This window comes from Fomitopsis serialis (genome assembly GCF_022376445.1).
Source record: "Fomitopsis serialis strain Sig1Antser10 chromosome Unknown B0H18scaffold_11, whole genome shotgun sequence".
Classification (NCBI taxonomy): Eukaryota; Fungi; Basidiomycota; class Agaricomycetes; order Polyporales; family Fomitopsidaceae; genus Fomitopsis; species Fomitopsis serialis.
The window spans coordinates 128,288-155,629 of record NW_025954971.1 but is presented as its reverse complement, the minus strand read 5'-3'; the positions used below and the strand labels follow the sequence as shown (position 1 = coordinate 155,629).

Here is a 27,342-nt window from a genome sequence, read left to right as displayed (position 1 = left end):
GGCTCTCACTACTATCTAGAAATCCATCATCGAGTTCGTCAGAGCGAACCTAGAGCTGCTAGCGAAAGAGGAGCCAATTATGTCTACGCCAATCGACAAATGGCCTCTTCCCAGTGAGCAAGGCATGGGAGGAGGTGATAAGGTGTCGGCGCAGGAGAAGAAAAACAAGTGGCGCGAAGCGACGCCTATAGCCATTGTCGGAGTCAGAAACGCGGACTCCGTCCGTCGGCCAGTCGCCGGCAGACCGCGGAAGGGTATCAAGATTGTGACGGAGACGGAAAATGGCCTCGGCCGAGTGGCGCTGCGGTGGCTGTGAGGCAATCCAGTACTCCTCTCCCGTCTCCTCCGCATGTGACTATGGTTCTCGATGAAATGCCACTCTTTTCACCCCGAGACTGACTGAAATACAAATTACTTCTTCCTTTCTTACCACCATGAAGCTGAACACGCCATTACCTCAACCTCTTCCCAAGGAATGCGCAAAGGCTGCGAAGATATGTACGAGCCTCTACTCATGCCTCTATGCCTTACTGACGACCTCGTGCTTTCAGTCAAGTCGTTTGTTGATAGCGGAAACAATGGTCTTGACGGGGTGCGTCACCCCTTGCGCAAGGCGAAGTAAGCGACAGCTGAAGCAACCTCCAGGTTATCCCGAGGAATGTGCTCCAGAACGCGAAGGGGTTCGCTATTTTCACCATCTTCAAAGCCGGCTTCCTGTTCTCTGCCCGCGCAGGGACAGGCGTCGTGATCGCGAGACTTGAGGACGGATGTGAGTCGCCGCGCTCGTACCACTGCGCTCGCACGCTCACCGTTTTCCGCAGCATGGTCAGCGCCTAGCGCGATAGGCTCCGCCGGTCTGGGTGTTGGAGGGCAGGCGGGTGCGGAGATGACGGACTTCCTGGTCGTCCTGAACTCGAGATCTGTGAGTGCTGTCGTCTGCTGGATGTGCATGGCCAGTCTGACGTGTGCTATAGGCAGTGGTAAGTCGAAGTCCGTGTTCTAGGATTAACCCTGGTCCCTATTCCGCAAATCAGGCGCCGTCGGTCGTGGTGCTCGAGTCATTGTCATTTCGGCCTTCCCTTCTGCGAAGTGCTGCGCCGAAGGAATGCCGAAGGCAGAGTCCTCGAGCCTGTTGGACGACGGGGACAGCACAGTGCATGCTCCTAAGGGAGACAGACCTTCAGTTGGCGGCCTTAACTCTGCGTCTTCGGCCACAGACAGTTGCGTCGTTGGCTCACCGAAGAGCAGCACACTAGCATTATTCTTGACGCCTATGCGCGTGTGCTACTGACTGCTGTATAGCTCGTCGTGTGAAACGCGCCTGCTGTTCACGTCTTGATTATGACAAAAACGGCCATTACGCATGCCCTATACACATGGGGTTCTATGATTGACTATGCATTCTGTGCATCCTCGCAGCGAGCACGATGCTGACACGAAGTCTTAGAGGACGTTCATGTCCGCTGGGTCACTCACATTAGGTGGCAACATGAGCATTGCTGTTGGCCCATTAGGCCGCAATGGCGAGGCGATCGGATCCGTGAACTCCAGCGGAAAGATGGCTGCGATGTAAGTATGATCATCTGACCGTGTAGTGTATGCCTAACGTCTGCCATAGGTACAGCTATTCAAAAACACGAGGCCTGTTCGGTGGCGTATCGATAGAGGGTTCAGTCATCGTCGAACGCCAAGACGCCAATGCACAAGCGTATCACTCAGACGTCTCGGCCAAGTCGCTGCTCAGCGGCGCGATCACCCCCCCAGAGTGGGCAATGCCACTCATTAGGACGCTCGAGGCATGCACCGGTATGCCAGGCAACAGGCCGTGGGTCGAGGAACTCCGCTCGCGCGATACCCCGTACGCGTTCGATGGCATCGAGAGCCCCCGTAATGAGCACCCCACTCCGCTCGATCTCGGGGCAGACGCGCTCTCCGGTGCGGGCTCGCCACAAACGGAGTTCGGCGTGGGCGCACGGCCAAGCGCGAAGAATCGGTCGCGGAACAGCAGCTTCGGGTTCCCGCCCGCGAGCTGGGGAAAACGCAAGACATCGGGCGCGTACTTCGAGAACGACTTCCACGACCCGAGTCGCGCGCCGGTGCCATCGGACTTGGGAGCGCTGGACAGTTCGCCAGGGAGCCGGCGTGCTTGGGAGGACCAACCATCACAACTGAACCGTGGGTCGAACCCGACGACGGGATACTTCGATACGAGATTTGATTCGGACTATGTATCGGATGAGCAGCTGCGGCGGCATCCAAACCTGAGCGTGTCCGGTAAGGCCCCAGCGAGGTCATCAGGCGACAACGACAACGACTTGCACGACCGAAATCCGTTCGGTGGATCGCGCTCGAACGGCGGACTGGACACCACGAGCCACCGGCGCGTGTTCAGCGCCTACGCACCGTCTTCGCTATCGAGCGTCGAGTCGCACTCACAGCGCGATCCATTTGAGTCGCGCGACGACCTGGACGATCTCAGTTACAGCGAAAGGCCGGCGAAGATCAGCTTCACGCCGAAAATTGCGCCCAAGGCCGAGCTCTCACAGCCGCTCAAGCCGCAGGAGGGCGTCGCCCGCGCTATTGCCCTGTACAACTTCAAAGCAGTCCAGGTGTGTCCTCTCGGCGAATCAGCGCGGGTAGTGCGTATCTGACTTTGGCGGGTGTCGTCCGACAGCCGGGCGATCTTTCGTTTACGAAGGGACAGGTGATTACTGTGACGAAGAAGAGCGGCGACGTGAATACGTGGTGGACGGGGAAGCTTGAGGGCCGGGAGGGCATCTTCCCCGCGAACTTCGTGGAAGTTGTGTGATGATAACGTGCAGTGCTAGTGTGTGTTGGACTCTCTTTGTAATCTTTGATTGATCAGGTGTATTGCTCCCAGATTGCTGTATTGTTACTTGTATTAACTGATGTAATACCTCTGCCCACGCCGCTCTCGAATGTATTGACTCTCCCGGCTCCATCCTTTGCATACGCCGAGGGACTGCAAGCTTAGTTCGTGTACATCACTCGCTGATGCGTTTATGTTACAGGTGCAGTGACCGTCACGGAGTTGCAAAATAGAGAAGATGAGCTTATGGGCAAACCAACCGTACTCGTCGGAAATGGTGCGTGGCTAAATGACTTGGTGCACTGAGCTTGAGCTTAGGTTGCTCGACAGGCAGGTGGTGAGCATATATTCTCTCATGGGTGGGGTTGATCGTGGCGTTCGTCTGCAGAACCAATGATCACCAGTGCGTGCGTCTGCTCCTTGGTGTGTCGTGAACATAGCCTTCTGCGCTGATGAAGCATACCAGTCTTGACAGGCTCGATCGCCCAGTGCATACAACGGATGTCGACAGCATCTAACCGTGGCGTGCGCGTTAGCGCTTCGAACATGAGCTTGAATGACATGTCCGTCAGGTCGCCTGTTCTCGGCGATCATACGCACTCGTTCGCCCCGAGAGTCCGTTCCTCTCGGTGTGCGTCGCGTTAAGATATGCACCCGGATCACTTTGAGCTCATCGTTCTGTGGCAGGTGTCCGAGAAGCGTTCGACGGGTCTGTGTATTCGAGCGTTAGTGGCGTACCTTCACATGAACCATTGCTGCCGAGGTATGCTCTTAGCTCGTCTTATACTTACAAGCTCAACATTGGACCAGCTACACAATAGCATATTCGGCAGATACAACCACGAATCAATTGTCGGCATCGATGTCATCTCATGGTGTGCGACAGGTTCTGTTATCTTGTTTGAAGGTGTCCGTTGACCTCTGACCAGAGGCAACTCGAAACAGTGTTCGGGCTCGAGCTCAGAGTTCTTATCGGTGTGCCGTGCTGACTGGCCCTGATATGACGCATCCATAGCGTCTGCAGCGTGGTACAGTGTCTAGCCTTGCTTTTACGTTCCTATGCTTCTTCTGACCAGCAGCGGTCACTAGGCTTTGTCTGCCGCATACCATGCGGTCCCTAGATCCATTGAATTGAGAGCAGCAAGATTTCTAACCATAGATCCTTGCGATAGGTACAACTGGAGTCTCGTTACACCCGCAGATTGGCCGTCAAACGTCATTGGTGCCTCCCAGCGTCACGGAAATGATAGACTACGCAAGGCTACCGCATTGAAGGTAGCGCTTAATGTTCCTGAGCGGTTCTACTGCGTATCTAACTTGCGGGGAAGGTGCGTCTTTAACAGCCTCGGCTGGTCTTCTTCTGGTGGGTTCCCACCCACGGAGCTGGACTCAGGAGAAGCACAGCCTTTCGTGTCCGGTTTTTTTGCCTGTGTCTGAAGTCAGCGCATCCCGAGGAGCATATGCCGATCCAGTCGTGCTGTCTCCTAGGCTGCATTTTTAAACCATCATTGGAAGCGGATTCGATAAAGTTTCGTGCGAGCAAGGGATGGAGCTGTTTAGAGGCACGTGCGGCCGAGCAATGAAGGAGAGATCTGAGATTGAGATGGACGCGTTGTGGAGTTTGAATTGGGCGCTCCGATGGGGATTCATTAGGAAATCGAAAGTGGGCCGATGCCGTCCCTGGACCCTGCGACTGCGACCCCAACTCCCCATCCTGCCAGGTAACCACCATGTCGACGCCGCCCCTCTGCTCCTCGACCTCCGCCTCGTCGGGTGCGTCGTCGAGCGCGTCGTCGACCAGCTCGTCCTCCCCGACCATTGACTTCTCCCAGCTCAGCTCCGAGGAGTCCCTCGACATTCTGCTGCAGACGATCTCTCAGAATACAAACTCGGATACGGCCTCGGACGAGTCGTCCGCACACACACCGCCGGACTGGGAGCAGCTCGCGGCGTGGGCGCGCGCAGAGAATAACACCAAGATGCCTGACTTCAGCGACTTCAACTTCTCACTTCCCATGGACCTAGACTTTGACCCAAACATGGCAATTGACCCCAGCGCACTGCACTTTGGCTCTATGTTCGACCAGGGCCTCGCTATGGCCCCGGAGAACCTGTATTCAGGACAAGCCTCTGATCAGAACCAGGGACTGCTCTACCCTACAACCGAAGACATGGATTGGCTTCAACAGCAGCACATACAGCCTGAGACTGGCCGGCGACTCAGCATCACATCCTCCTCTTCATCTGGCGCCTCGCTCTCTCCGGTCATGGACAACGCATCTGTCAGCAGCAGCGCTTCGGCCAGCAGCTCACCACCGAGTGAGAGCTATCTCAGCGACCCGGCACAGGAGCTCGCGCATAAGGTGCGCCAGATGGCGGGCGTCACACTTGCTGTCCCCGTCAGCGCACAGGTGCAGCAAATGGCCGCAGCAGGTGAGTAAATCGTACGAGCACCGTTTTCTTGGATTATCCGCCTTTGGATGGCCCATTGCTGGTTTCCCTACCTGTTCGGCTCCCCATCATTGCGCTCATCACGAAATTGGTGATTCGGGAAATGAGCGGAATGGGGCGATACCAGTGCGCTCCGTTCACGGCTCCCCGTTTGCGATAGGGGGTGTCCGGTCACAGTGTGTCCTGCATCAGCAGGTACAGTAGCGCGCACTGAGTTGCGTATCTCCTTTGCAGCGGTGACCTGCAGAGGAGGTATGTCAACAGAATATCCAATGTGGAGACGCTTGATGCTGGACTTTGACGTGTTGCATACGTCTTTCCCTCGTCGTCCGAGAGAGCAATAGAGGATGGGCCCCATCACATAGAAGCGTTTTGGATGCCGTGCAGTTGGATGTTCGTCGTCCACCACGCTGTCACGCTAAACATGTTGGAACACAACTTCACGAACATGGTAGTTCCCTGCGAACCACTCGCAGCATATTGCCGTAGTTGCCCACCAACCTTGGTTGCAGATGGTTCTGTATGAGGAGGGCGACAGGCAATTCTTCACTGCACCATGCAGACGCAGAAAAATGTGCATTAAGCCGCATGTGTTGCGTTAGAGACAATTGCTAGCCTGGGACAGTTGAGCCATCCATGTCGCCATTTGCTCAGCGCCGATTTGCTGTTGTTTTTGCACTATGTACACTCATGAATCGTACTGACAATTGTCTCGTCGCAGGCGGCCAAGCCAAGCTTCCTATTCCGAGGCTCCCGCGCCCTAGTCTGTCCGTGCCCAGTAGGCAAAGCCCGCCGAAGAGCGTCCCGAGCCCGGACTCTTCGTCTTCGTCGCTGAGTTCGCCGAAGAGCGACTCGCCCGTGGAGCCGCAGCAGCTACCGCAGCAGCCACCCGTGCAGTCCGTGATCGGGCGGCCAAAGACGAGTCACACGACGATCGAGCGGAGATACCGCACGAACCTTAACGCACGCATCACTGGCTTGAAGCAAGCCGTGCCTGCGCTGCGCGTGCTGGAGGCGAAGGCGAACAACGCCCAGAATCCGTTCAGCGACGTTGTGGACTCGCGCGGCTTTGTGGATGGCGTGAAGGTAGCGCGCAAGATGAGCAAGGCCAACGTGCTGGGAAAGGCCGCTGAGTACATCAAGTATGTGTTATCTGAGTTATGATGCCGTCCCATTGTGTCTGACGCCTGCCAGGGTGCTCAAGAAGCGTGAGGCGCGCTTGAAGCGGGAGCAAGATGGGCTGAAGTCCCTCATTGCGGGTCTCGTCGGCGGTCCGGCACTTTTGAAGGAGTGGGAACGTGAATGGCGAGAGAGCTTCGGCGGCGAGGAGAAGGACGAGATCGAGGATGAGGGGGCGGCGGGCGGCAGTGATGACGAGGATGGGGATGGGGAAGACAGCGATGACGAGGAAGGCCGCGCGAGGAAGAAGCCAAAGGTGTCAAAGCCTGCGAAGAAGGAGAAGGAGAAGCCGCCTCGTCCCGCAGTCGCGCCCGCGCCCGTACTCGCACTCCTACCATTTGTCGCTGCTGCGCCAGGCGTCCCAGGTGCAGCACCAGAGAAGCGCAAGCGCGGCCGCCCACGCAAGAACCCGCTTCCCCCTATCCCCGCTGCCATCCAGGCTGCCTCTGCGCCCGTCGCGTTGACTGTGCCCCCGGTATTCCCCATGGACGTCAAGATGGAGGACAGCACGGGCCAGTCCGCAGAACAGAGCGCGCAGCAGGCGCCGGCGCAGCAGTACCTGCTCGCCGCGTTTGCGTTCTTCTCCGTGTTCAACAACCCGCTTGCTACCCGGACGCATACTTATACGCAGACACATACTGGCCACGCGCACCAGGGACGGTCTTGACCCCTCACCAACCTGCGTACTCCCAGCCGGCATTCCCAACGCCCTCTGTGCCTACAGTGAGCAGCCTCGGCATGAACGAGGTCGTGCAGGGCGTCCATCTATTGGTCTCTACTCTGGTGTTCTTCTACGTCATCGTCCCGTGGTTGTCGGGCGCGCTCCGACGTGCCCGCGGTTTGTCTGTGCTCTCCTCGATCACTTCGCGGATTCGTGCCGTGCATGCACATCCCGCTGAGCCGGCGCCGGAGACGATCGTCGAGACGGTTCGCGTCACGAAGTCCCGCGCTCCTCGGGATGCTGCGCTCATGAAGGTTCTCCTCGACGCGCTGCACCCAACGTGCCGTGGCTCGCCCGACGAGGCTGTGCTCCTGCGCCGGGCTCTGGGTGTGTCGGACGGCGTCCTCGGGCTGATGCAGGGTGTCATCAAGGCCGGTAGGGTCGACCGAGGCATTGAGCTCAACCAACTCGAGCAGCGCGCCTGGGTGCGGTTAGGCGAGCTCGTCGCGTTCGATGGTAAGCTTCCGTCGCTTCTTGCACATCCCTGGCGCTAATCCTGCCGTAGGGAAAGTCGGCAAGGCGACTCGTATGCAGACTTACTGGTGCATGTCATGGCATATCTCGACCTTCGCAGCGTCCACCACGGACCTCTCGACTCTGGCGATGATCGTGCGCCCTGTTTCCTCTTCGAAGGCCACCGCGCTCTGGGATGCCGCGCGGAGCGCGAGTTCCTGCGTCCGCACGAGAAGATCGTCCTGGACAACATGAGCGTGGACGACGCGGCGGAATGGCTGGAGAAGTGGCAGCGTTGGCACGAGACGGAGCGCAAGGGTCGCTGCGCGGCATGCGAGAAGCGCACCCCGCTCGGCGTCCTCGCTGCGATCCTCATACGCGCGCGTCTTCGGAAGCACGCTGCGGCGCTGTTTGTGCGCACGGTCGTGCGGAACGACGCCTGTGCAGGCGCGGACGAGTGCGCCGAGGGCGAGGGCCTGGTGTACAATGCGGAGAAGGACTATCGTGAGGAGCAGGAACGCACGGAGACGGTGCAGGCTGGCAAGTCGATCGGCGGGCGGACCGCTGAGCTCGCGGTGCTGCTCGAGCGTATCTGGGACACCGGCTTCTGCATGCATGAGGACGTCCTGCCCAGATACCAGGATGACGAGGACGCGGATTGCGAGGATGCACACGACCTCGCGAGCAAGGATGAGGCGGAGATCCGGTCTCTCCTCAGCGCGACTATCATCTACCGACGCATCTTCCCCTCCTCCTTCCCCGCCTGCTCCACGTCCGTTTCCTTCATCCTTTCACCTCCACCATCACCATCACAGCGCAACGCAGCACTGCACATGGCGCTTCGGACAGCGCTCGGCTCGCGAGCATTTGAGTTCGCGAGTGGCGGGCGGCTCGAGGACGAGGAGCTCGCCGTTGCTCTGGAAGACTCGCGCGACCGTGTCTGCGACATGCTCGTGGAGCTGGAGAAGTCATGTAGGAGAGGCGCGAGATTTGAACCGGGCCCTCTGTATGAGTATGAATCGAGTAATTAGTAGTACGTTGTGCTTGTGACTTCATACCTTAGGTTCTTGCATAGATGCTATGTTCGTTGTAGGTATTTATGCCGATTTAACCACTGTAGGCCATTATTCATCTTGATTGTATTCCACTGACAGCCTCGAAATTGAATAGGCGTATTTTTGCTTCGTCTCCTCGACTGTAAACGTGAGGGACTCGGAGAGGCTTTCCATCAAGCGTGCGGAACCTGCCGAAGCAGCCACTTCAAGTTTGCGTCACTACTCAAATGTTCTCACAGCCAACTACATATAAGTATGGTCGTCTCAAGCTTGACACGATGTTTTCTCAGCTTACAGAACTCGTTGACCTTGCCTCAGCCGCTCCTACAATTTCAGCATCTTTGTGCATGGCTTCGAAGGATGCGCAGAAGCTCAGGACCTCCAAAAATCATGCTGGTAAGTACGTAACCTTTCAGTCAAGTGCGGGTCAACGGTGGAAGCAGCCAGGAGTCTGAGTTGTACGCTGTTCGCGCGGACGGCGGAAATGAGACACTGGAAGAGCCAGACGTCTGATAAGCATGACTGAACATGGCTTCGCTCGTATTCTATGAGCTAGACGTAGTCACCTGCTTCTTGCGGCATGATTCGAACTGCAAGTTCTCTATCATGAATAGACATCCCGTCGGCACGTATCGCGGAACGGCAAAGTCCACCTTTGTGTGTATCTCGAGAAGTAACCGAAGCACATTCCGCTCGCCTTTCGAGACCCTCATTGCGGTCGCAGCAAGCTTGCATTCCGGTGCCTACAGGATCCCAGCTCAGCAATGCCCGGCGAACGACCACGCTATATCATTGTTCTTGGCGCAGGTACGTCCTCTCACGATGACGAAAATGGAACTGAAACAGGCAACGTCACTTTGGTAGGAGTAGCAGGTCTCACAACGGCGCTCGCGATCCAAGAGAAAGCTACCTACCAGGTTTCTGTGATCGCAGAGACATTCCAAGTGACCCCAAACGACCAGACTACACGAGTCCTTGGGCGGTACGCTGTGCCATATCCTGTATTTAACAGGCTCTTCACGCAGATCTCAGGGAGCGCATCAGGCGTTGCACACAGGCAAAGACGAGAGAGATCAACGTAAGTTCATCCGCACACCATTGAATGTACGTTGACAATATGTCTAGGGCTCGAACATGATACTTTCAAGGTGATGTGGGAGCTTGCAGGACAGGGTGGTTCTGCGGAGCACTGCCTGCGCCGTATCACGGAGCGTGAATACTTTCGGGACGAGCTGAACATGCAGGCCCACTGGATGCCCAACGTAAGTGCGCCTACAACCACTGGCATTCAGCGTATCGTCATAGCGAGCTGATCGTCCCGTGGAGTTCCGGCAGATCCCCACCGACTCCCTTGTGGCTGACGCCAAGTGTGGCTACTCTTACAGCACCTACACCGTAGATCCTCTTCGATACATCAACTATTTACTGGCGCGCTTCTTGGCACAAGGCGGAACCGTGGTGCGAGGGAAGGTGCTACACATCAACCAGGTATTAGAAGGCGGCGTCGACGTCTTTGCCCGCGGCATTGCGTCTGCAACACCCATCGACGCCGTGGTAGTTTGTACCGGCCTCGGTGCACGGACCCTTGGTGGCGTTGAAGACCAGTCAGTTTATCCCAACAGGGGTCAAGTCATTCTTTTGAAGGCCCCGTGGATCACCGAGGCGTCTCGGATCAGTGACTCGACTGGAGGTGATCAAACGTACATCATTCCGCGGCAGAATGGAATGGTAAGCTAGTTCCCGCCGAGAATGTTTGGAAATGACTGAAGGGTATCGTCTAGGTCTCGCTGGGGAGCACCAAATCTCCGAACGACTGGTATGCTGCAACCTTCGAGACTCGTTGACGGTGTTATCCATTTTTGTTTTTATTGTAGGCTTCCTATCGTTCGTCCCGAGGTCACAGATGATATCCTCCGACGCTGCCTCATCCTTTGCCCCGAGCTCGTCCGCCGGAGGTCCGCACGGAACGCTCGGGTACCATTGAAGACCTGCGCCCGTTCATCGTGGAGGCAGGATGCGGCTTCGACCTGCTAGAGAGGGCGGGATCCGGCTAGAATCCGAATGGGTTCAACCTTCCAAGGATGATAGAATCAAGAAGACGCTGTTGGTGTACAACTACGGGTGCGCTTGTTGACTCGAGTGTGATTCGAATGCTGACGTGCGCTGGCAGACACGCTGGAAAGGGCTACGTAACGTCATGGGCCTGCGCTGCAGCTGTGATCGATATGCTCGAGGAGGGCCTAACGGAAGACTGATGTCATACTCCGCGTCTAAAGATCTAATCCCTGACTAGACCTGACTCCGTGACTCGTATAGGGGAGCTGTAAGATGCACATTCACTGAAGAACGCGAGGATGATCCTTGGTGTATACTCCTTGCAGTCGCTTCCCGGGCGTCATGAACAATGCGCCGTCCGGTTTCGACATAGCATGGCCGTCTACCGTCTTCTGTGCCAATAGGATCTGCCCATGGCTTCCATATGCTCCTTCCGCCGTCATGATAAGCAGTGAGTTAAACCGTGGATAAGATAGCTAGCGGAAGCATACGTGCGTATATAAACTTGGGCCCACCGGATAAACCTGCAGCTCGCCACGTATAGCTCGTTCCTAGTACATGTCAAGTTCGGAATCTGCCAAGACGTGATTGCGTTGGGTGCAGGTACGGATCGCAACTCTGTGGCCTGTGTCTTCAATGCTGACATATCGGCTGGTGAACTGCAGGGGTTGTCGGTCTCAGTACCGCTATAAGACTGCTTGAGAAAGGTTACGACGTTTCTGTAATTGCTGAGTCGTTCCCCACCGATCCTAGATCAATCAAGTATACCAGCCCGTGGGCGGTGAGCATTGATTGTTCCATCGTAACAATGGTATACCGAGAGACATACCAGGGTGCGTACCAAGTGATGTACTTGGGGGATGACCCACGACAGAAATGTGCGTAGAGTCAACATGCGATCGTCTTGAGATAGTCTTAACTCATTACGATGCAGCCATCCGCGAGGAGACACTGAAGGTCATGTTGGAGCTGTCCGCTCCTGGGGGTGCTGCGGAGGGTTGCTTCCGCCGTCTGCAATCTGTCGAATCCTTCCTCGAAGACATCACTCCGACGAATCACGAAAGTCTCTTCCATGTAAGTTCTGGTTCTGTATGTACGAAGGCAGACAGAGGTGACGTCGGTCGTCTGCAGCCAAAACCGTTGCCCAAGGAGTCTTTGCATCCCAAAGCGAAGTCCGGCTACATCTTCGACACCTACACCATTGACACGACGCCCTACCTCAACTACCTCCTCGCTCGCTTCCTCAGTCGGGGCGGGACTATCGCCAGGGATCGGTCCAACACGTCAACCAGATCATCGAGGGAGGCGTAGACGCGTTCTCTCTTGGAAAGCCCGCTCAGCGACCGGTGGATGCACTGATCATCTGTGCCGGCCTCGGTGCGCGGGCGCTCGGCGGCGTGGAGGACAAGGCGATGCACCCTGTCCGGGGGCAGCGGGTTCTCATCCACGCACCGTGGATCGAGAAGGCCGCTGGCCTCGAGGAAAGTCCGGGCAGAGACACCTATATCATTCCGAGGAGGAACGGGAACGTGAGCTCCGGCCACAGACTGTCGTTCTCTCCAATCTTGACGCATCCCTTGTGTCCAGGTTGTCCTTGGCGGAACGCGCGATGTGGATGACTGGTGAGCAGTCCACTGGGAGTAACGCGTCGACGACCTACTAACTGTGCGCATAGGTATCCTATTGTCAGACCCGAGACGACGGAGGACATTCTCGCTCGGTGCCTCGCGCTCTGTCCCGAGCTCGCCCCACCGGAAGTGCGCGCGAAGCGAGCCCCGACGATCGACGACCTCCGTCCCCTCATCGTCGAGGTGGGCTGCGGGTTGCGGCCGGCGCGCGATGGAGGCCTTCGGCTGGACGTGGAGTGGGTGACGAACAAGAAGGACGGTAGACAGGTGCCGATGGTGTTCAACTACGGGTGTGTGCGACCACATTCCATGAGGACTGCTGTTGGCTGACTGGTTGCGGGGTCATGTTGCAGGCACGGAAGCTCTGGTTATGAGAGCTCTTGGGGCTCTGCGGATGTCGCAGTCAGCCTCCTCGAGAATGCTCTGGCCGGTAAGGCGGATAACTGAGCATGGGGCGTAGCCTTGATACATCAAGCAGGATCGAGGCCGTCGTGAGCAGTCGGTGGAGAGCGGAGAAGTGCTTCGTTGCTGAGATGTAATGATACATGCGCCCTGAGATGTCTACAGATACATAAGCCCCATTACAGCCTCGTCGAGGTCATACTCTACCGGGGGGAAATCGGAAAACTCATTAAGCCTTCGGTACACCACCCGCCCCGAACAACTCTAAGTGCACCCGCTCGTCCTCAACGCTGTATCCCTTCAGCGCCTTCTCCATATCCACCATGAACGACGTCGGCCCACACACAAAGTACTGCGCCCGCTTATCGCCGACGAATAGGTCCTTCTCGCGATCCAGCCTAGCGAGGTCCATCCGGCCCTCATGGTGGTAATGCACGCCGCGCACGTCCTCCGCCGCCGGGTTCGACGTGAAGAGCACCGTGTGCACGTTCTCATGCGCGTGCACGATGTCTGCGACGTGCGCTGCGAACGCGCGAATCTTCTGCGCGCGCGCCGCGTGGATCCACGCGATCGGGCGGGGCGACCCCGACTCTGTGAGCGTGTTGAGGATGGACATGATGCAGGTGAGGCCAACGCCCGCGGAGAGGAGGACGACGGGCGCGTCCGTGGGTGCAGCGAGGAAGAAGTCGCCGTAGGGATGCGAGACCTGCAGGACGTCGCCTTCGTGCTTGTGGTCGTGCAGAAGGTTCGAGACGTAGCCCGGGTACGCAGCCGAGCCGGGGTCAGCCATGTTGAGGCCCGTTTCCTGAGACGGTCGTCGTCAACGAGAGAGTTTGAGAGTGAGGAGGAGGCATACCCGCTTGACGCTGATACGGTAGTAGGCCTTGCCTGGCGCGTCGCTCAGCGAGTACTGCCGCGCCTGCAAGGCCTTAAGGTCCGGCACCTCCATCCGCACGGAGATATATTGGCCGGGCAGGAACCCGGGCAGCTGGCCACCGTCTACCGGAACGAGGTAGAACGAGGTGATCTCGTCGCTCTCGCGCACCTTCCTCTGGATCTTGAAGTCCCTCCAGTCTCTCCAGCCCTGCGACGCCTGGAAGAGCTGCTCCTCCCGGTCGATCATGAGCTTCGCGAGCTGCCAGTATGCCGCAGCCCAGGCGTCGTGGATCGCCGGCGTGAGCGCATCCCCGAGAACCTCCTTCATCGCCGCGAGGAGGTACGTGCCCACGATGTCGTAGTGCTCCGGGCGGATGTAGAGCGACGCGTGCTTGTTGCAGATGAGCTCGACGGCAGGGCCGAGCGCGCCGAGGTCGTCGATGTGCGAGGCGTAGGCGAAGAGCGCCATGGCGAGGGCGCGGGGCTGGTGCCCGCTGACCTGGTGCGCGTTGTTGAAGACGTTGTTTAGCTCGGGATGCGCCGTGAGCATGTTCTGGTAGAAGCGGGTAGTGATGGTGGTCCCATGCTCGACGAGCACCGGGACCGTCGCCTTGATGATTTGCACTTGTTCCGGGGTCAAGGACATGGCCTGCGATAGCCCGTCTGACGTCGATGAAAATATGAGATGGGAGGCGAGGTGACTGGTAGACCGATGCGGTGATGTTACCGCACCGATTTACCATCCTCTTTATGCACACCGGTCAGCCAATCACACTGCTCGACTATGCTCGTGGAGAACGTTGTGATTCCGGTCAGGACTCAGGATAGACAATAAAAATGCTCTTCCGACAAACACTTCTTCCATTGAAGCGCTAATTAGGCCTCGACTGCGACGAGACTTGCAGGGCCGTAGACTGGACAGAGTCGGGAAAAGGTCATCGCAAACCAGGCTGGTCGAGGTCGCGATGTCACGAGCTTCACCATCCATCAGTGAGGACATGGAATTCCCGGTGTCGGCGGCGCCTGCACAGCGCCGGCATAGGCATGCCCTCGCGATGTCGAGGTGGTGTGAGCCCGAGACGCACAGGGACCAGGGGCCGGAATCCACTTTTGACTCGTCCAGAGCTCGTTCAAGGATGCAGACGCACCATTCAGAGACCCGGCCTGTCACTGACTCACTGCTGCATCCGTGTCCGCCCGACCGAGGAGCCTGAGTGAAACACAGCAAACCAGTTACCAAGCACCTCCACCCCCTCTAAGTCCAGGCAGACGATCACCGAGTATTCAATGCGCGCAAGACTTCGCATTGGCGGCGCACAAGATGTTTGGATCACAACTACTTACTTCGCGACGCCGATTGGCCCTGACGCTGGACGGCAGCACGAGGGGGCACAACTAGAATGTCCGGCTCAATGCCGGTTCAAAATCTTCGCTACGGCCAGACTGGAGATGAGGGGGAGGACTATGAGGCTTTGATGAGGGCGGAGCAGTGTGGCTTTCTGCCAGTGCCACTGGCAGTGCCAGTGAACGCTTGTCGCGAGTTGCCTGATTAAGCCTGTGGCGGAGGCGTTCCGCCACGGCGACAGACTGTGGCTGCACGGATCGGAGATCTGGCTGCGCTGTTCAACTCAAGATTCGTCGTCGTCTCGCCCACTGGGCTCACTTCCCAAGTCCAAGCCAACTAGACCTAAGGCCAAGCGAGACTGGAGCTTAAACGAGCTCAAACGATGAGTTTGAAGACGGTGCTGATGGACTTTGCACAGTTTATGGCAATTACATGCCGGGTCCTGACCTTCCCTCCGAATCCGTGTTCAAGATACCCGATGTCGACAGGGCCAGGCTTATGAGGAGGGAGAGCGCCGTCTGCACTGAAGTAGTGCGGAAAATTTTTGTCTTGATGTAACGCGATCGCTGATGGGATTCATGAGCAGTGCAGAGTTGCTCAGACGATTTTCGACAACTGCCCCTACGGCGGGAAGCTGGTTGCAAGGAAAACGCGCGACCACGCAGACTCCAGCGATCGCAACGACTACGCGGAACAATCTGCAGTCGACGTCTCCTTCTACCCGGCGGATGATGATGCCAAGGAAGACTATGAACGCGCGGTAGGGCAAGACGTGTTCGGGCGTCTACTCGCTGGGCCTGGATATCGTTGCTAGTGGAGATCGAAAGGAAGCATCATCAGTGCGCCTTCAGCTTCGCCAACATGGATGTTATGCAGCAAACTGGCGATTCTGAGCAGCGCAATGAAGGCAACGGCCACGCCGCCGAGGACGCTGAACCGTCTGCGTCCGAGTCGGGGACAGTGCCACGGTCCTCGCCTAAATGGCGGACTGCGTTGCGAAGATCTTTAGGAGGCAGCACAGACTGCATGTTTTTTCGGTCTTCATCTGCAAGGGCCAGGCTCGCGTCATTCGCTGGGACCGTGCCGGTGCCATTGTCTCTACGCCGATCGACTTTCGAGAGGACCCGTCGTTGCTCCACAAGGTCATCTGGCGATACGCGTGTATGACCCAAGAGCAGCGTGGCTTCGATCCAACTGTGGTTCGGGCCACCAAGAAAGAAATCACTGGTATGTGGGGTTGCAACGCGCCCAATGGGTGGGCCGACCTGTGCCGTCACGCCGCACTCGGGCAGCCTGGGTGGCCGGTCTACAAGATCCGCATGCAGCCCGCCGACCTCGTAGACGAACGCGAGCTGCAGCCCATCATCGACGACATCCAACAAGTTGAGGACGCCTATCACGGCGATGCAAGTGCATCCTCAGACCAGGCATGCTTTATCGTTGGGAAGCGATATTTCGCCACTGATTCTTTCATGGGACGAGGAACGAAGTGCTACATCGCCTACGAGGTATCGCGCAACCGCCTGGTCTTTCTGAAGGACTACTGGCGCTCTAACACCCACACGACGAACCCTGAGGGCAAGGTATTAAAGGAGTTGAGGGCCGCTGGTGTACAAGGCGTGCCCACGCCTGTGGCCGAAGGAGATGTGCTGTCAACGTCGGGCTGTGTGCAAACGACGCTCACGCAGGCATTGCTGCCGGAAGACGAAAACACCAAGCGTCGACCCGCAGTGCAACATCATTATCGCTTGGTCATTGAGGAAATCGGTCGTCCTCTAGACAAATTGACCAACGCACTCGAATTGGTCGGAGCTATCTATGATGCGCTCGAAGGTCGGTCTCGTATTTGTCAGTCACGCATTCTATACTCTGTACTCAATCATCACGCAGCGCACAGGCAGGCGTGGGAGAAACAATACTTGCACCGCGACATCAGTGTGGATAACATTCTCATCCTCGACTATCGCGACGAGCCCGGTGAATGGCAGTTTCTGGGTATCTTGATCGACTGGGATCAATGCCAGTTCGTGAATTATCACAAAGGGATATCACGTCCTGGGCGCGCAGTAAGTCTCGAGGCGTCATATTGCGGTACGAAGTAGCTAACAGTCTGTTCGCTCTCAGGGAACGTGGCAATTCATGTCTGCTAGGCTCCTCGCCAATCCTGACAAGGAGCACGAGGTATCAGACGACATCGAGTCCATCGTACACGTTCTTTGCTGGATGTGCCTTCGGTTCTTCCGACACAGCTTTACCGGTGCACCTAACCAGCTGCGACTGCAGGTGGCTGCTATGTACGAGGGATACGACATTGGAAGGGATAACCGAGAGATTGGCGGCGCCACGAAGAACGGTCACATGCTAGCGGGATCCACTGGTTTCATCCTCAAAGCCGAGGGCAGCCCCCTCGGCGTACTCCTCGACAACCTCGCTTCGATGTGTCAGGCACACTATCTGGCTTTGAAAGCCCAGGAAAGCAAGCCTAAGCAACACTCCGCGCCCGTCACAAATGGCGCCATGTCGGCCGCCATATTGACCCGCGTCCGTAAGAATCCTACAGTTCTGGAGGCCCCTGAAGCCCAGCCGTCAGCCCAGCCAACACCATCTCTGAAGCTCTCCGATCACACTGCCATCCTCATCATCGTTGGTAACGCCCTGGAAACGGGAGCTGAGTCCTTGACGTCGCTGGAGATGACGGAGGACCAGTTCGCCGCCTTTTACAAGTCCCCGGTACAGCAACGCAATCGCGAGCGCTCGAGCCAAGTGTCCTCGGGATCAAAGCGAGAGTTGGAGGGTCCAGCACAGGAGGGAAGGTCTAGCCGTTCGAAACGAGCCAGGACCGCGACGTCGGGAGAAATATCGTCGTCAGCCGAGGAGTGACCAGTTATTGTGCATGTATGTGCTCAAGGATGTTGATGGGGCTTTAAGGCACGATTAACGATGTAGATACCCGTTATGCTCTTAAACTACGATTACGGCACAAGTGGCCATGAGCCTATCTGAGGAAGTGCGAAGGCGGTCGTAGAGATGTTGGAGCACGCGCTCGCTAGTGTTGTATGAAGAAGAATGCATATTATTCCATATAGGACGTGCTTCGTAACAACGAGCAGCAAGGGAAGCACGATCTCAAGCGACCGAGGCGATGTCTACGAGAAATTGCTAAGACTTCAACGCAAACCACCATTTCTGCAGACGACCAGCTGTCCCGAAGTCTGCGCGTCCGATGAAATGGCGGCCGGAAAGGAAAGCTGGCAACCACACTGCATCGTCCTCCCACATCTCGTCGTACGGGATGAACCGTAGCCCGGACGTTCCATCGACTTGTCTCGGGTTCTGGATGATATGATGGTGTCGGGCATCTGTGTCTGGGATAGCGAACCATTCAGGACGCATCTCTTCGGACCTATCCAAGGAGTTTAACGTCGTCTCTGGACGACCAGACGAGCAACGAGAGACTACTGCTTACTCTGTAATATTGCCGTCAAAGTCTTCGGCATAATAGACCTCGATGCGAGCGGCTTCGGCGATTTCAGGGCTCATGAAGAACAGCGTGCCTCGGTGCTCGAGTTTGGCTGTTATCCCAGCTTCCTCCTGTGCACAGACATCGTAAGTATAGTCGCGATTTGCGAGACACTGCACTTTCCTTGAGCTCCCGCACTGCTGCCTCAGCGGGCGTTTCTCCGGGATCTACCTTCCCACCAAAGCCATTGTACCTTGGCGCGGACGGTGAGTAGCGGACGAGAAGTGCGAGCAAGGCCGCAACCTACAGTCCTTTTCCAAGGCCCCGCTTCTTGAAGCCGAGCAGGAGCTGTTTGTGCAATTGTCAACGCTGTTTGGACGCCGTGGCAGAGGCCTTGCCACTTCACCAACCTTACTATCCTGCCTCACAAATGCGTTCGTGTAGAGCTTCGTCTTTTCGAAGGGCATCCAATCCATGGACCCCGACTCGGCCAAGACAGAGAGTCGACCATCCGCGTGAAGCCCAGGTGGCACGTCGGTAGCACTTGAAGCCATGGCTCACTGAAGCTCGTCAGTCAATGTCCCGCGATTGCATGAATATCCCTGCCTGAGGTCTCGCAGCAGGCGGAGCCCAGCACTTGCCGCCAATCGGAGTGGCTGCGCGCTTCAGCGACCACACTTTGGGAGATGCCGTGGACGTGGTAACTAATACCATATCGGGAACAAGGTCGCGCACACGCGTTTGATCCGCGTGTGGCTGCACTGTGGTCCATCAATCTGAGATGTGGCTCAGTCCCATTGTTCTCGTCCCAACATCGCACGCCTCGACTCAGACTGTCCCATATTGGGCAAATTGTGCGTACGCTGACAATATTTCGGACTTGGATCTGCGCAAAAGGCGCGAGACAACCTACCGATTAGGAAAGGTGAACCATTTCGGCCAGCAACGACAATGCTAACCCCAGAGAATAATGAAACAGGCGTGTTCTGTGGCCAACAGACATCGTGGCTATCTGAGCTGGATATAAAGCGGACGCGTCTTCGCCCACTGCGTAAGCCCAACCCTCATCTTCTCCAGATGTCGTCCTCACCCTCGCCCGGGCCCAGCCTTGCTGAATCTCGTCGTGCTACATCACCTCCCGGTACAACAGCTGAAGGCTCGTAAGTCGCGCGCAGTTCTCGTGGCTGTCCACTGTCCTGATTGTCGTGTCAGGGAACCATCGAGTCCCTCCGCCACACGGGAATCGTCAGTAGAATCGACGTAAGTTGTATCGCTCTCTCGACGAACGTCATCTCGGCTAACGCTAGACACAGAGAAGCTTCGACTCTCCCGACCCCATCGCGTGCAAGTACCAAAACATCGTAAGCGATTTCGTGATGTTTCTGTGGCTACTTCCGCTCAAGCCTGGCAATAGTGCAGCGGCCCAGGGTGCTTCAGACCCAGCGCAATCCGCTCAGGCAACCTCCAAGAGCAAGCAATCCCCTACAGTCTTCAACAGCACCCCTGTGAAGGCATCGCGCCAGCCTCATTCTATCTCCAAGCCAAACAGACAAGGGAACACCGAGGGTCAGCTTCCTCCTTACGCTAAAGAGATGAGGTCGAAGACGGTGGAGATGAAGTTTGACGAGTTCATGGCGCGCTACATGCCGGGACTTGACGTCCCGTCGACGTCCGCGCCTAACATACCCGACTTCGACATGGATAAGCTTATGGGAAGGGAGAACGATGTCTGTATTGAACTGGTACGTACGACCGTTGTCTCCACTCAAGGCCATCACTCACGACGCTTTTGTAAACAGTGCAGAGTTGCTCAGGAAATTTTCGACAATAGTCACGAAGGCGAGAAGCTGGTTGCGAAGAACACGCGCGACCACCCAGACTCCAGCGATCGCAACGACTACGCGGAGCAGAACAGAGTCGACGTCTCATTCTACCCGGCGGGCGGCCGTGCTGAGGATGACTACCGGCTTACGGGAAGCAAAAACTTGGCGCAGTTTCGGGCGTCCACTCGCTGGGCTTGGATCTCCTTGCTGGTAGAGATCAAGACGGAGCACGACAAATGCGCGTTCGATTTCGTCAACAAGGATGGCAGGAAGAAACGTGGTGACTCTGAGGAGCCTCACGACAACGAAGGCAATGACGGCGTCGCCGAGCACCACGACGACCCTGCGGAGCTCGGGGCTGCAGACAAGGGAAAAGCAAGGGCGAACACGGGCGGTGGAGGCGGCAGGGGTAGAGGCAGGGGGAGGGGAAGGGGACGAGGACGAGGACGGGGTAGGGGCAAGGGCAGGGGAAAGACGACCGGGGGCAAGGGCAAGGGCAAGGCGACCGACGCCCGTGACGACTCTGATGTCGAGGATTCTCCGATGACACCGGTCAACGAGACCGCGCCGCTCGAGGAGTCGACCAGCAAAAAGAATACAACGCCGCCGGTACCGCGGCCGTTTCTTCCCTCTGGGTCGGGCGCGAATGAGGCCCTAGCACAGATGGCGGAGTACGTCGCGAAGATCTTTCGGAGGCAGCACCGGCTGCATGTCTTCGCGCTCTTCATCTACAAGGGCCAGGCTCGTGTCGTTCGCTGGGACCGCGCCGGTGCCATCGTCTCTACGCCAATTGACTTCGCAGAGGTCCCATCGCTGCTCCACCTGGTCATCTGGCGGTACGCGTGTATGAGCCAAGAGCTACGTGGCTTCGACCCAACTGTGGTTCCGGCCACGAAGAAAGAAATCGAGGATATGCGGACTTGCAGCGCACCGAATCCGTGGGCCAACATGCGCCGTCACGATGCCCTCGATCAGCGTGGGTGGCCAGTCTACAAGATCCAAATGCAGCCCGACGACCTCGTAGACCAAGGCGTCCTGAAGCCCATCACAGACAACATCCGCAAGGATGAGGACTCCGACACTGGAGGCCGAACCAAGTCTCGGGACCAAGGGTGTTTCATCGTAGGGAAGCGATACTTTGCCACCGACTCCCCCACAGGACGAGGGACGAAGTGCTACATCGCCTACGAGGTATCCCGTAAGCGCCTGGTCTTTCTGAAGGACTACTGGCGTACCGAAACCCCGTCGACGAAACCTGAGGGCAAGGTGTTAGAGGAGTTGAGGGCCGCTGGCGTGCAGAATGTGCCCACGCCTATAGCCGAAGGGGATGTGCTGTCAACGTCGGGCTGTGTGCAAACGACGCTCACTCACGAGTTGCTGCCAGAAGACGAAGAGACCAAGCGTCGGCCCGTGGTGCAACATCATTATCGCTTGGTCATCAAGGAAATCGGTCGTCCTCTAGACAAACTTGCCAACGCACTCGAACTGGTCGGAGTTGTTTATGATGCGCTCGAAGGTCGGTTTCATGTTTGTCAGTCACGAAGTCTATACCCTGTACTCAATCATCATCGCAGCGCATAGGCAGGCGTGGGAGCAGCAATACCTGCATCGCGACATCAGTGCGGGTAACATCCTCATCCTCGACTACCAAGACGAGGCCGGTAATTGGCATTTTCTGGGCGTTTTGATCGACTGGGATCTATGCAAATTCGTGGGTTATTTAAAAACGATATCGCGTCCTGGGCGTTCAGTGAGTGTCGAGGCGATCATGTCGTGGTACAGAGTGGCTAACAGTCTGACCGCTCTCAGGGCACGTGGCAATTCATGTCTGCCAGACTCCTCGCGAACCCTAAAAAGGAGCACGAGGTGTCAGACGACATCGAGTCCGCCGTACACGTTCTGTGCTGGATGTGCCTTCGGTTCTTCAAACACCGTACCACCAAGAAGCCTGAACAGCTGCGACAACAGATACTCAATGTGTACGAGGTGTACGACGATGTAAAGAGTAACGAAGACATCGGCGGCGAGGGGAAGCTCGCACTTATGCTGACCGGATCTAGCGGTGTCTTCCTCGACGCCGAGGACAGTGCCCTCGGCGAGCTCCTGGCCAAGCTCGCTTCGATGTGTCAAGCACACTATCTGGCGTTGAAAGCCCAGGAAGGCAAGCCTAAGCAACACTCCGCGTCCGTCACAAATAGCGCCATGTCGGCCGCCATATTCGCCCGCGTCCGTAAGAATCCTACAGTTCTGGAGGCCCCTGAAGCCCAGCCGTCAGCCCAGCCAACGCCGTCTCTGAAGCTCTCCAATCACACTGCCATCCTCATCATCGTTGGTAACGCCCTGGAAACGGGAGCTGAGTCCTTGACGTCGCTGGAGATGACGGAGGACCAGTTCGCCGCCTTTTACAACTCCCCGGTACAGCAACGCAATCGCGAGCGCTCGAGCCAAGTGTCCTCGGGATCAAAGCGAGAGTTGGAGGGTCCAGCACAGGAGGGGCAGTCTAGTCGTTCGAAGAGAGCGAAGACCACGGCGTCGGGCGGGCTGGTGTCGTTGCCCGAGTAATGGCCAGTTGTTGTGCACGTATGTGTTCGAGTGTTGGTGTAAAATTCAGGGCCCCAAGTTTGCGATATAAACATCATACGACTGCTGTCTACTTTGGAAACCGAGCGTGCTGGATAAGATGGAACGATGCACGCCAAATATTGGTCATGACGGTGAGGACAGTAGCAATGATCTGCACGACGCGCGATGTCTATTGTCATGGACATTCTCAGATTCTTCTCAATGTCGCTCGGGCTCGGGCTGTGTGCGAGGCGCTCGGAATAATTCAAGTAGTACTCAAACTCGATGTCACTGAGCGTGAGGCTGTTTCGTGCGAACAAGTGCGCGGCGGTCTTCTGCGCTCGCAGCCTGCTTGCCTCCGGCCGCCCTGCTCGTCCTTACTATCTAACTCACTGGCGGTAGTCTCACCCGCTGCCGCATAGCCTTACTTCAAGTTTCCGTCCCAGAGCGGCTGCCAATCGGTGGAGCTCGCTCGCAACTTGAAGCTTGAAGTTCGCCGATCTGCTCACGATCCCCGCCATTTACGGCACATACGTGGCCAGCAACAGTGACTCCGAGCGGCAACAAGTTCAAGATCTAGGTCAACACACTGAGCTCGACGAACTGATGCTCCCGTCACGCAGGTTCTCTTTGACGTAAAGAAGGTCAGCAGCCAGAGCAGCCTGCTTCACACCCTGCACGCCTTGACTGGCATCACGACTCCAGTTCGTTCGATTTGTATGCGGCCTTAGTAGTAGGGAAGCGGATCCGATCCGGCGGCGCACCCATGGACATGTACAACGCACCGGGTTCAACAAGATCTTTGCCAGTGGTTCTCCAGCGCTTGTCATCGTACCGTTGTGGCTGTATCAATCGGAGATCTGGCCAACAGGAGCAAGGCTCTCGTTCCCACTTCATTGACGCCTTGATTCAGACCGCCACCACCAGTGATTGAAGCAAATAACTTGGAACACAGGATCGCAGGCGCGTCGAGGTCTATCCATACAGTACAGTGAGCCAAATGATGATCTTACTCCTCCGCAAATTGACGAAATTGAGCAGGGGTGCCAGTGCAAGGTCTGCCACTGGCAGTGCAGTAGTTAACGGACGGTCGCGGTTTTCTCAATAGATACAGAGCGTACGCGTTCTGCCTCCCTTCGTGAGTCACACCTTCATCCTTTATCCTTCTCCGACCCATCTCTCTCTGGCACCGCGCCCAGTGTAGTAGCTGGAGGCGACTGTGGCACCACACATCTAGAAACTGTAAGTCGCGTGCCGCACGCGCCGTCAACCAGTTGGCTGGTCATTCCTTAACCAATCCGGTAACAGTGAGCCACGCCATCCTGTCCGCCTGGATCACTTCCGCTCAAATTGTTGACATTGAGCCTTTGATGCTGCCCCACCTGCGGTTCCCACACTACCCCATCAATTAGGCCTGACACATGATACCACGTGAGCGCCCTAGTTAGGCTTCATCCACCGCGATCGCCTTACACTGCGTTAAACAGCGCGTTAAACCTGGGACTTATCAAACGAGTCCCCGGGCCATCCGGCTATTCCGGGTACGTCCCGTGCGAGCGCTTGGCCCCTACCAGCGAGGCAGGGCGCCCGATGCCATCGGGTCCCGTGATGGACGTCCCGTATGGTTCCTCGCCGGATATGGCAGTGCCTCCGGCCTCGCCACATCATCAGGCGCGCTCGCCGTCAGCGCGCTCCCGCCACCCGCCCTCTTTCCCGTTATGGACAGCGACACGTGACTGCCCATCTCGGTCTTCCCGCGTAATCCCGGATCGGGGCCCCGGCGCTCCGCAGCGTGTTCGCTGGCCCGTGCGCACCGGCGCCTCCCCCCTCCTTGCTCACCGCCTTCACCGTCGTGCTCGCCGGCGCCTCCTCTGCCCCCCTTGCTCGCCGCCTCCACCGCCGCGCTCGCTGCTCGCCGTCCCCGTCGTCCCTGTCCTACCCCAGCTCACGGCCACTATCCGGCGCTCGCAACATTGTGCCAGCTCATCGCCGCCACCGTCGTCATCCTCGCTGGCGCCTTCTCTCTCCCTCGCGTGCTCACTGCCCCTGGCACCGTGCTCGCTGTGCTGGCCTCTCCCTAGCCTGGTGCCACGTGTGCCACTGTACTCGGTCCCCCATCGTCGTGTCAGCTCGTAGCCCCCGGCGTCGTCGTGCCAGCTCGTTGCCGCCGCCGCCGTCGTGCTCGCCCGTCGTTGTTGGAGCACAGCACGCATGATCGACAGGAGGCATATAGGGCCAACGAATAGAAGGCGAGTGCGTGGTTGTGAAGGGCTGGCATCGAGCAACGGTGAGTGCAGACGCACCCGAGCGAGCAAACTGACTGTGACCACAGGACGCGGCGACGTGCACCACAACACGCGCGTGGACCGCGAGCACGCAGGATTAATGTCCTGCATACAAACGTAGCTGACGGGCGGACCGTGGACACGGACGCGAGGGTTGCCAAGTGAGCAGGCGGGCAGGCAGGCGGACGGGCGAGAAGGCGGACGGGCGAGAAGGCGAACTGGTGTGCAGGCAGACAGGCAGACGGGCGGATAGGTGAGCAAACGGACATGTTGGAGATTGAACACACAGGTAGGAGATCGAGCAGACGGGCAAGTGGGCAGGCGACGGCACATGCCCACCGCGAGCGTGCTGGGCAAATGCCCGGCACGCAGACGCACCCGAGAAGTGCAGACACAGGCACGCGAGCAGATGAAGAGCAGGAGGGCAGATGGATGAGCGGCGGGTGGACGAGCGGGAGGGCGGATGGACAAGCGGACAAGTGGATGGACAAGCGGGCGGGCGGACAAACGGGCGGGTGACGGGTGGATGAACGGGCGGGTGGATGAACGGGCAGGTAGACGAACGGGTGGGTGGGCGAACGGGCGGGTGGGCGAGCGGGCGGGTGGGCGAACGGGCGGGTGGACGAGCAGGCGGAAAAGTGGTGGGTGGGCAAGGAGGCGGGAGGGCGAGAGGGCGAGCAATTGGGCACAGAGCGCGGACCAGTACCTCACGCACGGCGATCGCGAGCGTGCAGGGCAAATGCCCAGCACGCAAACACGGCCGATGAACTGAAGGCGGGCGCGTGGGCAAAGAGCAGATGACCGCGGCGATGCGCAGAGCAGGGGTGCGCGCAACGCGCCGTCCGTGAGCACACAGGGCGACTGCCCTATTGTAGTACAGGGACTTCGCACTGCGACGAGAGGATGGTATCATAGGGCTTGTAGGGTCGTAGGGTGTCATATTCATACTGTAGATACAGGAGCTTTGTTGTACATAGGGATTCGAGAGACATTGAGTACAAAGGATATCTGACACCAAAAGCGTGAGGTCCGAGCGATTGTGTGGCAATTGCGTCAAAGCAAATGTAATGTCAAAGCGTGCGGCACACTGTCTTGGCCCGACAACTCAATGTGCCCTGCTGCACGCATACACGTTTGTACGGAGAGATCTAGTAATGATGGTAAGAACATGTTGTATAGATATACAGAGTTACCGCGGCCATACTGTCCGAAGCGGATGATTCACGAATCACAACTCAGAGAACCAGTACACTAGTATAGGTAGATATCCCTGCCATACACGAGAATGGCTCATGTGTTATACTGCACCTCATGTGCTGTATACTTTCAGCAGAAGTCACCGAACATGTATCTAATTCCTATCGTAGCATAAAGGACGTTCATACAAAGTGCGAAACGGCCAGAACCCAAGTCGCCGATATGTTGCAGGTCTAAGTAGGACCTTTAAACACATTGTGATTGGCCAGGAATGGCCCGAGCACATCGGGGTTGCCCAATTTGGTGAGGTTCTCTGAGTAGTGGTTCGTGAATGGTCCACTTCATACGGATTGGTCGCGATCACTAGGTCTGTACATATATACAATATGTTTCTACTACTCATACTAGATCTCCATTCAATACTTCGTCTGCGTGCAGGGGCGACTGGCAGTTGCCCTGTGCACTCCGTCGTGATCGGCGTGTCGTACGCGCCCCTGGTCTGCCCGCCGTCGCGGTCACCCATTTTTCGCTCACTTCCGTTCGTCGGATGCGCTTGCGTGCTGGGCATTTGCCCAGCACACTCGCGGTCACCGTGCGTGTAGTGCTCATCTACGTTGTGAGTCTGGGCCTGCCCACTTTCCTTCTCACTCATTGATCCTCTCGCCCACCTGCGCCCTCGCTCGCTCGCCCATCCACCCGCTTTCCCGCGTACTTCTGGTCTGCTTGCCTCCTTGCTCGCTCGTCTCCTCACCTGCTCATCCGCCCTCCTGCTTGTCTGCCCTCCTGCTTGTCTGCCCTCCTGCTTGTCTGCCCGCCGGCTCATTCGCCTGCCCACCGGCTCGTCCGCCTGCCCTGCCGCTCATCCTCTCGCTCGTGGCTCGTCCGCAAGCCCTCCCACTTGTCCACACACTCGCCTACCTGCGCGCCTGTTCGCCCGCCTGCGAGCGCATTCTTCGGCTGCGTCTGCGCGCTGGGCATTCGCCCAAAGCGCAGCGCACTCGCGGTGGGCGTGTGCTGTTG

At 57.5% G+C, this 27,342-nt stretch overlaps 11 protein-coding genes across 11 annotated transcripts; 7 read left to right on the top strand and 4 right to left on the bottom strand.

Moving 5' to 3' along the window:
* Positions 1-434: 434 nt before the first annotated feature.
* Positions 435-2,809, top strand: B0H18DRAFT_1115914 (uncharacterized protein; the record flags this gene model as incomplete). Its single annotated transcript, XM_048033334.1, has 8 exons — positions 435-498; positions 552-592; positions 646-769; positions 822-922; positions 975-980; positions 1,448-1,569; positions 1,619-2,609; positions 2,675-2,809. 8 exons carry the CDS (start codon positions 435-437, stop codon positions 2,807-2,809), a joined length of 1,584 nt encoding a protein of 527 aa, XP_047897092.1.
* Positions 2,810-3,456: 647 nt separating this feature from the next.
* On the bottom strand, positions 3,457-4,323 carry B0H18DRAFT_987125 (uncharacterized protein). The gene is made up of 4 exons (XM_048044821.1): positions 3,920-4,323; positions 3,760-3,858; positions 3,641-3,705; positions 3,457-3,593 (listed from the first exon to the last, which is right to left on the bottom strand). The coding sequence occupies exons 1-3, from the start codon at positions 4,048-4,050 to the stop codon at positions 3,696-3,698; spliced, it is 240 nt and encodes a 79-aa protein (XP_047897091.1). The 5' UTR covers positions 4,051-4,323; the 3' UTR covers positions 3,457-3,593; positions 3,641-3,695.
* Positions 4,324-4,560: 237 nt separating this feature from the next.
* On the top strand, positions 4,561-8,665 carry B0H18DRAFT_1083322 (uncharacterized protein; the record flags this gene model as incomplete). Its single annotated transcript, XM_048031653.1, has 7 exons — positions 4,561-5,263; positions 6,003-6,423; positions 6,476-7,120; positions 7,192-7,339; positions 7,385-7,637; positions 7,687-7,790; positions 7,844-8,665. 7 exons carry the CDS (start codon positions 4,561-4,563, stop codon positions 8,663-8,665), a joined length of 3,096 nt encoding a protein of 1,031 aa, XP_047897090.1.
* Positions 8,666-9,273: 608 nt separating this feature from the next.
* On the top strand, positions 9,274-9,926 carry B0H18DRAFT_51001 (uncharacterized protein). Its single transcript, XM_048038369.1, has 4 exons — positions 9,274-9,362; positions 9,414-9,496; positions 9,554-9,767; positions 9,815-9,926. The coding sequence occupies exons 2-4, from the start codon at positions 9,454-9,456 to the stop codon at positions 9,825-9,827; spliced, it is 270 nt and encodes an 89-aa protein (XP_047897089.1). The 5' UTR covers positions 9,274-9,362; positions 9,414-9,453; the 3' UTR covers positions 9,828-9,926.
* Positions 9,677-10,978, top strand: B0H18DRAFT_50950 (FAD dependent oxidoreductase-domain-containing protein). The gene is made up of 6 exons (XM_048038368.1): positions 9,677-9,767; positions 9,815-9,951; positions 10,016-10,417; positions 10,471-10,505; positions 10,564-10,810; positions 10,860-10,978. The coding sequence occupies exons 2-5, from the start codon at positions 9,841-9,843 to the stop codon at positions 10,721-10,723; spliced, it is 708 nt and encodes a 235-aa protein (XP_047897088.1). The 5' UTR covers positions 9,677-9,767; positions 9,815-9,840; the 3' UTR covers positions 10,724-10,810; positions 10,860-10,978.
* Positions 10,979-11,253: 275 nt separating this feature from the next.
* B0H18DRAFT_1208541 (uncharacterized protein) lies at positions 11,254-12,887 on the top strand. The gene is made up of 8 exons (XM_048036275.1): positions 11,254-11,347; positions 11,410-11,622; positions 11,679-11,818; positions 11,876-11,990; positions 12,056-12,273; positions 12,332-12,366; positions 12,420-12,662; positions 12,726-12,887. Exons 2-8 carry the CDS (start codon positions 11,553-11,555, stop codon positions 12,817-12,819), a joined length of 915 nt encoding a protein of 304 aa, XP_047897087.1. The 5' UTR covers positions 11,254-11,347; positions 11,410-11,552; the 3' UTR covers positions 12,820-12,887.
* Positions 12,888-12,889: 2 nt separating this feature from the next.
* B0H18DRAFT_987114 (globin-like protein) lies at positions 12,890-14,526 on the bottom strand. Its single transcript, XM_048044820.1, has 2 exons — positions 13,631-14,526; positions 12,890-13,579 (listed from the first exon to the last, which is right to left on the bottom strand). Exons 1-2 carry the CDS (start codon positions 14,294-14,296, stop codon positions 13,004-13,006), a joined length of 1,242 nt encoding a protein of 413 aa, XP_047897086.1. The 5' UTR covers positions 14,297-14,526; the 3' UTR covers positions 12,890-13,003.
* Positions 14,527-15,975: 1,449 nt separating this feature from the next.
* Positions 15,976-17,875, top strand: B0H18DRAFT_952367 (uncharacterized protein; the record flags this gene model as incomplete). Its single annotated transcript, XM_048042101.1, has 3 exons — positions 15,976-16,828; positions 16,886-17,061; positions 17,120-17,875. The coding sequence occupies 3 exons, from the start codon at positions 15,976-15,978 to the stop codon at positions 17,873-17,875; spliced, it is 1,785 nt and encodes a 594-aa protein (XP_047897085.1).
* A 167-nt stretch (positions 17,876-18,042) lies between these two features.
* B0H18DRAFT_987105 (NUDIX hydrolase domain-like protein) lies at positions 18,043-19,015 on the bottom strand. Its single transcript, XM_048044819.1, has 5 exons — positions 18,866-19,015; positions 18,763-18,803; positions 18,639-18,708; positions 18,462-18,586; positions 18,043-18,398 (listed from the first exon to the last, which is right to left on the bottom strand). The coding sequence occupies exons 1-5, from the start codon at positions 19,007-19,009 to the stop codon at positions 18,155-18,157; spliced, it is 624 nt and encodes a 207-aa protein (XP_047897084.1). The 5' UTR covers positions 19,010-19,015; the 3' UTR covers positions 18,043-18,154.
* A 517-nt stretch (positions 19,016-19,532) lies between these two features.
* On the top strand, positions 19,533-22,928 carry B0H18DRAFT_1208537 (uncharacterized protein; the record flags this gene model as incomplete). Its single annotated transcript, XM_048036274.1, has 7 exons — positions 19,533-19,615; positions 19,668-19,715; positions 19,769-19,816; positions 19,870-20,197; positions 20,255-21,794; positions 21,853-22,028; positions 22,088-22,928. The coding sequence occupies 7 exons, from the start codon at positions 19,533-19,535 to the stop codon at positions 22,838-22,840; spliced, it is 2,976 nt and encodes a 991-aa protein (XP_047897083.1). The 3' UTR covers positions 22,841-22,928.
* Positions 22,929-24,611: 1,683 nt separating this feature from the next.
* B0H18DRAFT_987098 (uncharacterized protein) lies at positions 24,612-25,629 on the bottom strand. Its single transcript, XM_048044818.1, has one exon. It carries the CDS (start codon positions 25,456-25,458, stop codon positions 24,685-24,687), a length of 774 nt encoding a protein of 257 aa, XP_047897082.1. The 5' UTR covers positions 25,459-25,629; the 3' UTR covers positions 24,612-24,684.
* Between the last annotated feature and the right edge of the window lie 1,713 nt (positions 25,630-27,342).

Coding starts and splice junctions, on each gene's coding strand:
- B0H18DRAFT_987125 (XM_048044821.1), bottom strand. CDS start 4,050: ATGACGTTTGACGGCCAATCTGCGGGTGTAACGAGACTCCAGTTGTAC. Junction 3,859..3,919: donor TGGTATGCGGCAGACAAAGC/CTAGTGACCGCT, acceptor TAGACACTGTAC/CACGCTGCAGACGCTATGGA.
- B0H18DRAFT_51001 (XM_048038369.1), top strand. CDS start 9,454: ATGCCCGGCGAACGACCACGCTATATCATTGTTCTTGGCGCAG. Junction 9,497..9,553: donor TATCATTGTTCTTGGCGCAG/GTACGTCCTCTC, acceptor TCACTTTGGTAG/GAGTAGCAGGTCTCACAACG.
- B0H18DRAFT_50950 (XM_048038368.1), top strand. CDS start 9,841: ATGTGGGAGCTTGCAGGACAGGGTGGTTCTGCGGAGCACTGCCTGCGC. Junction 9,952..10,015: donor AGGCCCACTGGATGCCCAAC/GTAAGTGCGCCT, acceptor CGTCCCGTGGAG/TTCCGGCAGATCCCCACCGA. Junction 10,418..10,470: donor TTCCGCGGCAGAATGGAATG/GTAAGCTAGTTC, acceptor GGTATCGTCTAG/GTCTCGCTGGGGAGCACCAA.
- B0H18DRAFT_1208541 (XM_048036275.1), top strand. CDS start 11,553: ATGGTATACCGAGAGACATACCAGGGTGCGTACCAAGTGATGTACTTG. Junction 11,819..11,875: donor ATCACGAAAGTCTCTTCCAT/GTAAGTTCTGGT, acceptor GGTCGTCTGCAG/CCAAAACCGTTGCCCAAGGA. Junction 12,367..12,419: donor ACGCGCGATGTGGATGACTG/GTGAGCAGTCCA, acceptor CTGTGCGCATAG/GTATCCTATTGTCAGACCCG.
- B0H18DRAFT_987114 (XM_048044820.1), bottom strand. CDS start 14,296: ATGTCCTTGACCCCGGAACAAGTGCAAATCATCAAGGCGACGGTCCCG. Junction 13,580..13,630: donor ACCGTATCAGCGTCAAGCGG/GTATGCCTCCTC, acceptor CGACCGTCTCAG/GAAACGGGCCTCAACATGGC.
- B0H18DRAFT_987105 (XM_048044819.1), bottom strand. CDS start 19,009: ATGGCTTCAAGTGCTACCGACGTGCCACCTGGGCTTCACGCGGATGGT. Junction 18,709..18,762: donor CGGGGCCTTGGAAAAGGACT/GTAGGTTGCGGC, acceptor GTCCGCGCCAAG/GTACAATGGCTTTGGTGGGA. Junction 18,399..18,461: donor TTTGACGGCAATATTACAGA/GTAAGCAGTAGT, acceptor CTCCTTGGATAG/GTCCGAAGAGATGCGTCCTG.
- B0H18DRAFT_987098 (XM_048044818.1), bottom strand. CDS start 25,458: ATGTGCCGTCGCCTGCCCACTTGCCCGTCTGCTCGATCTCCTACCTGT.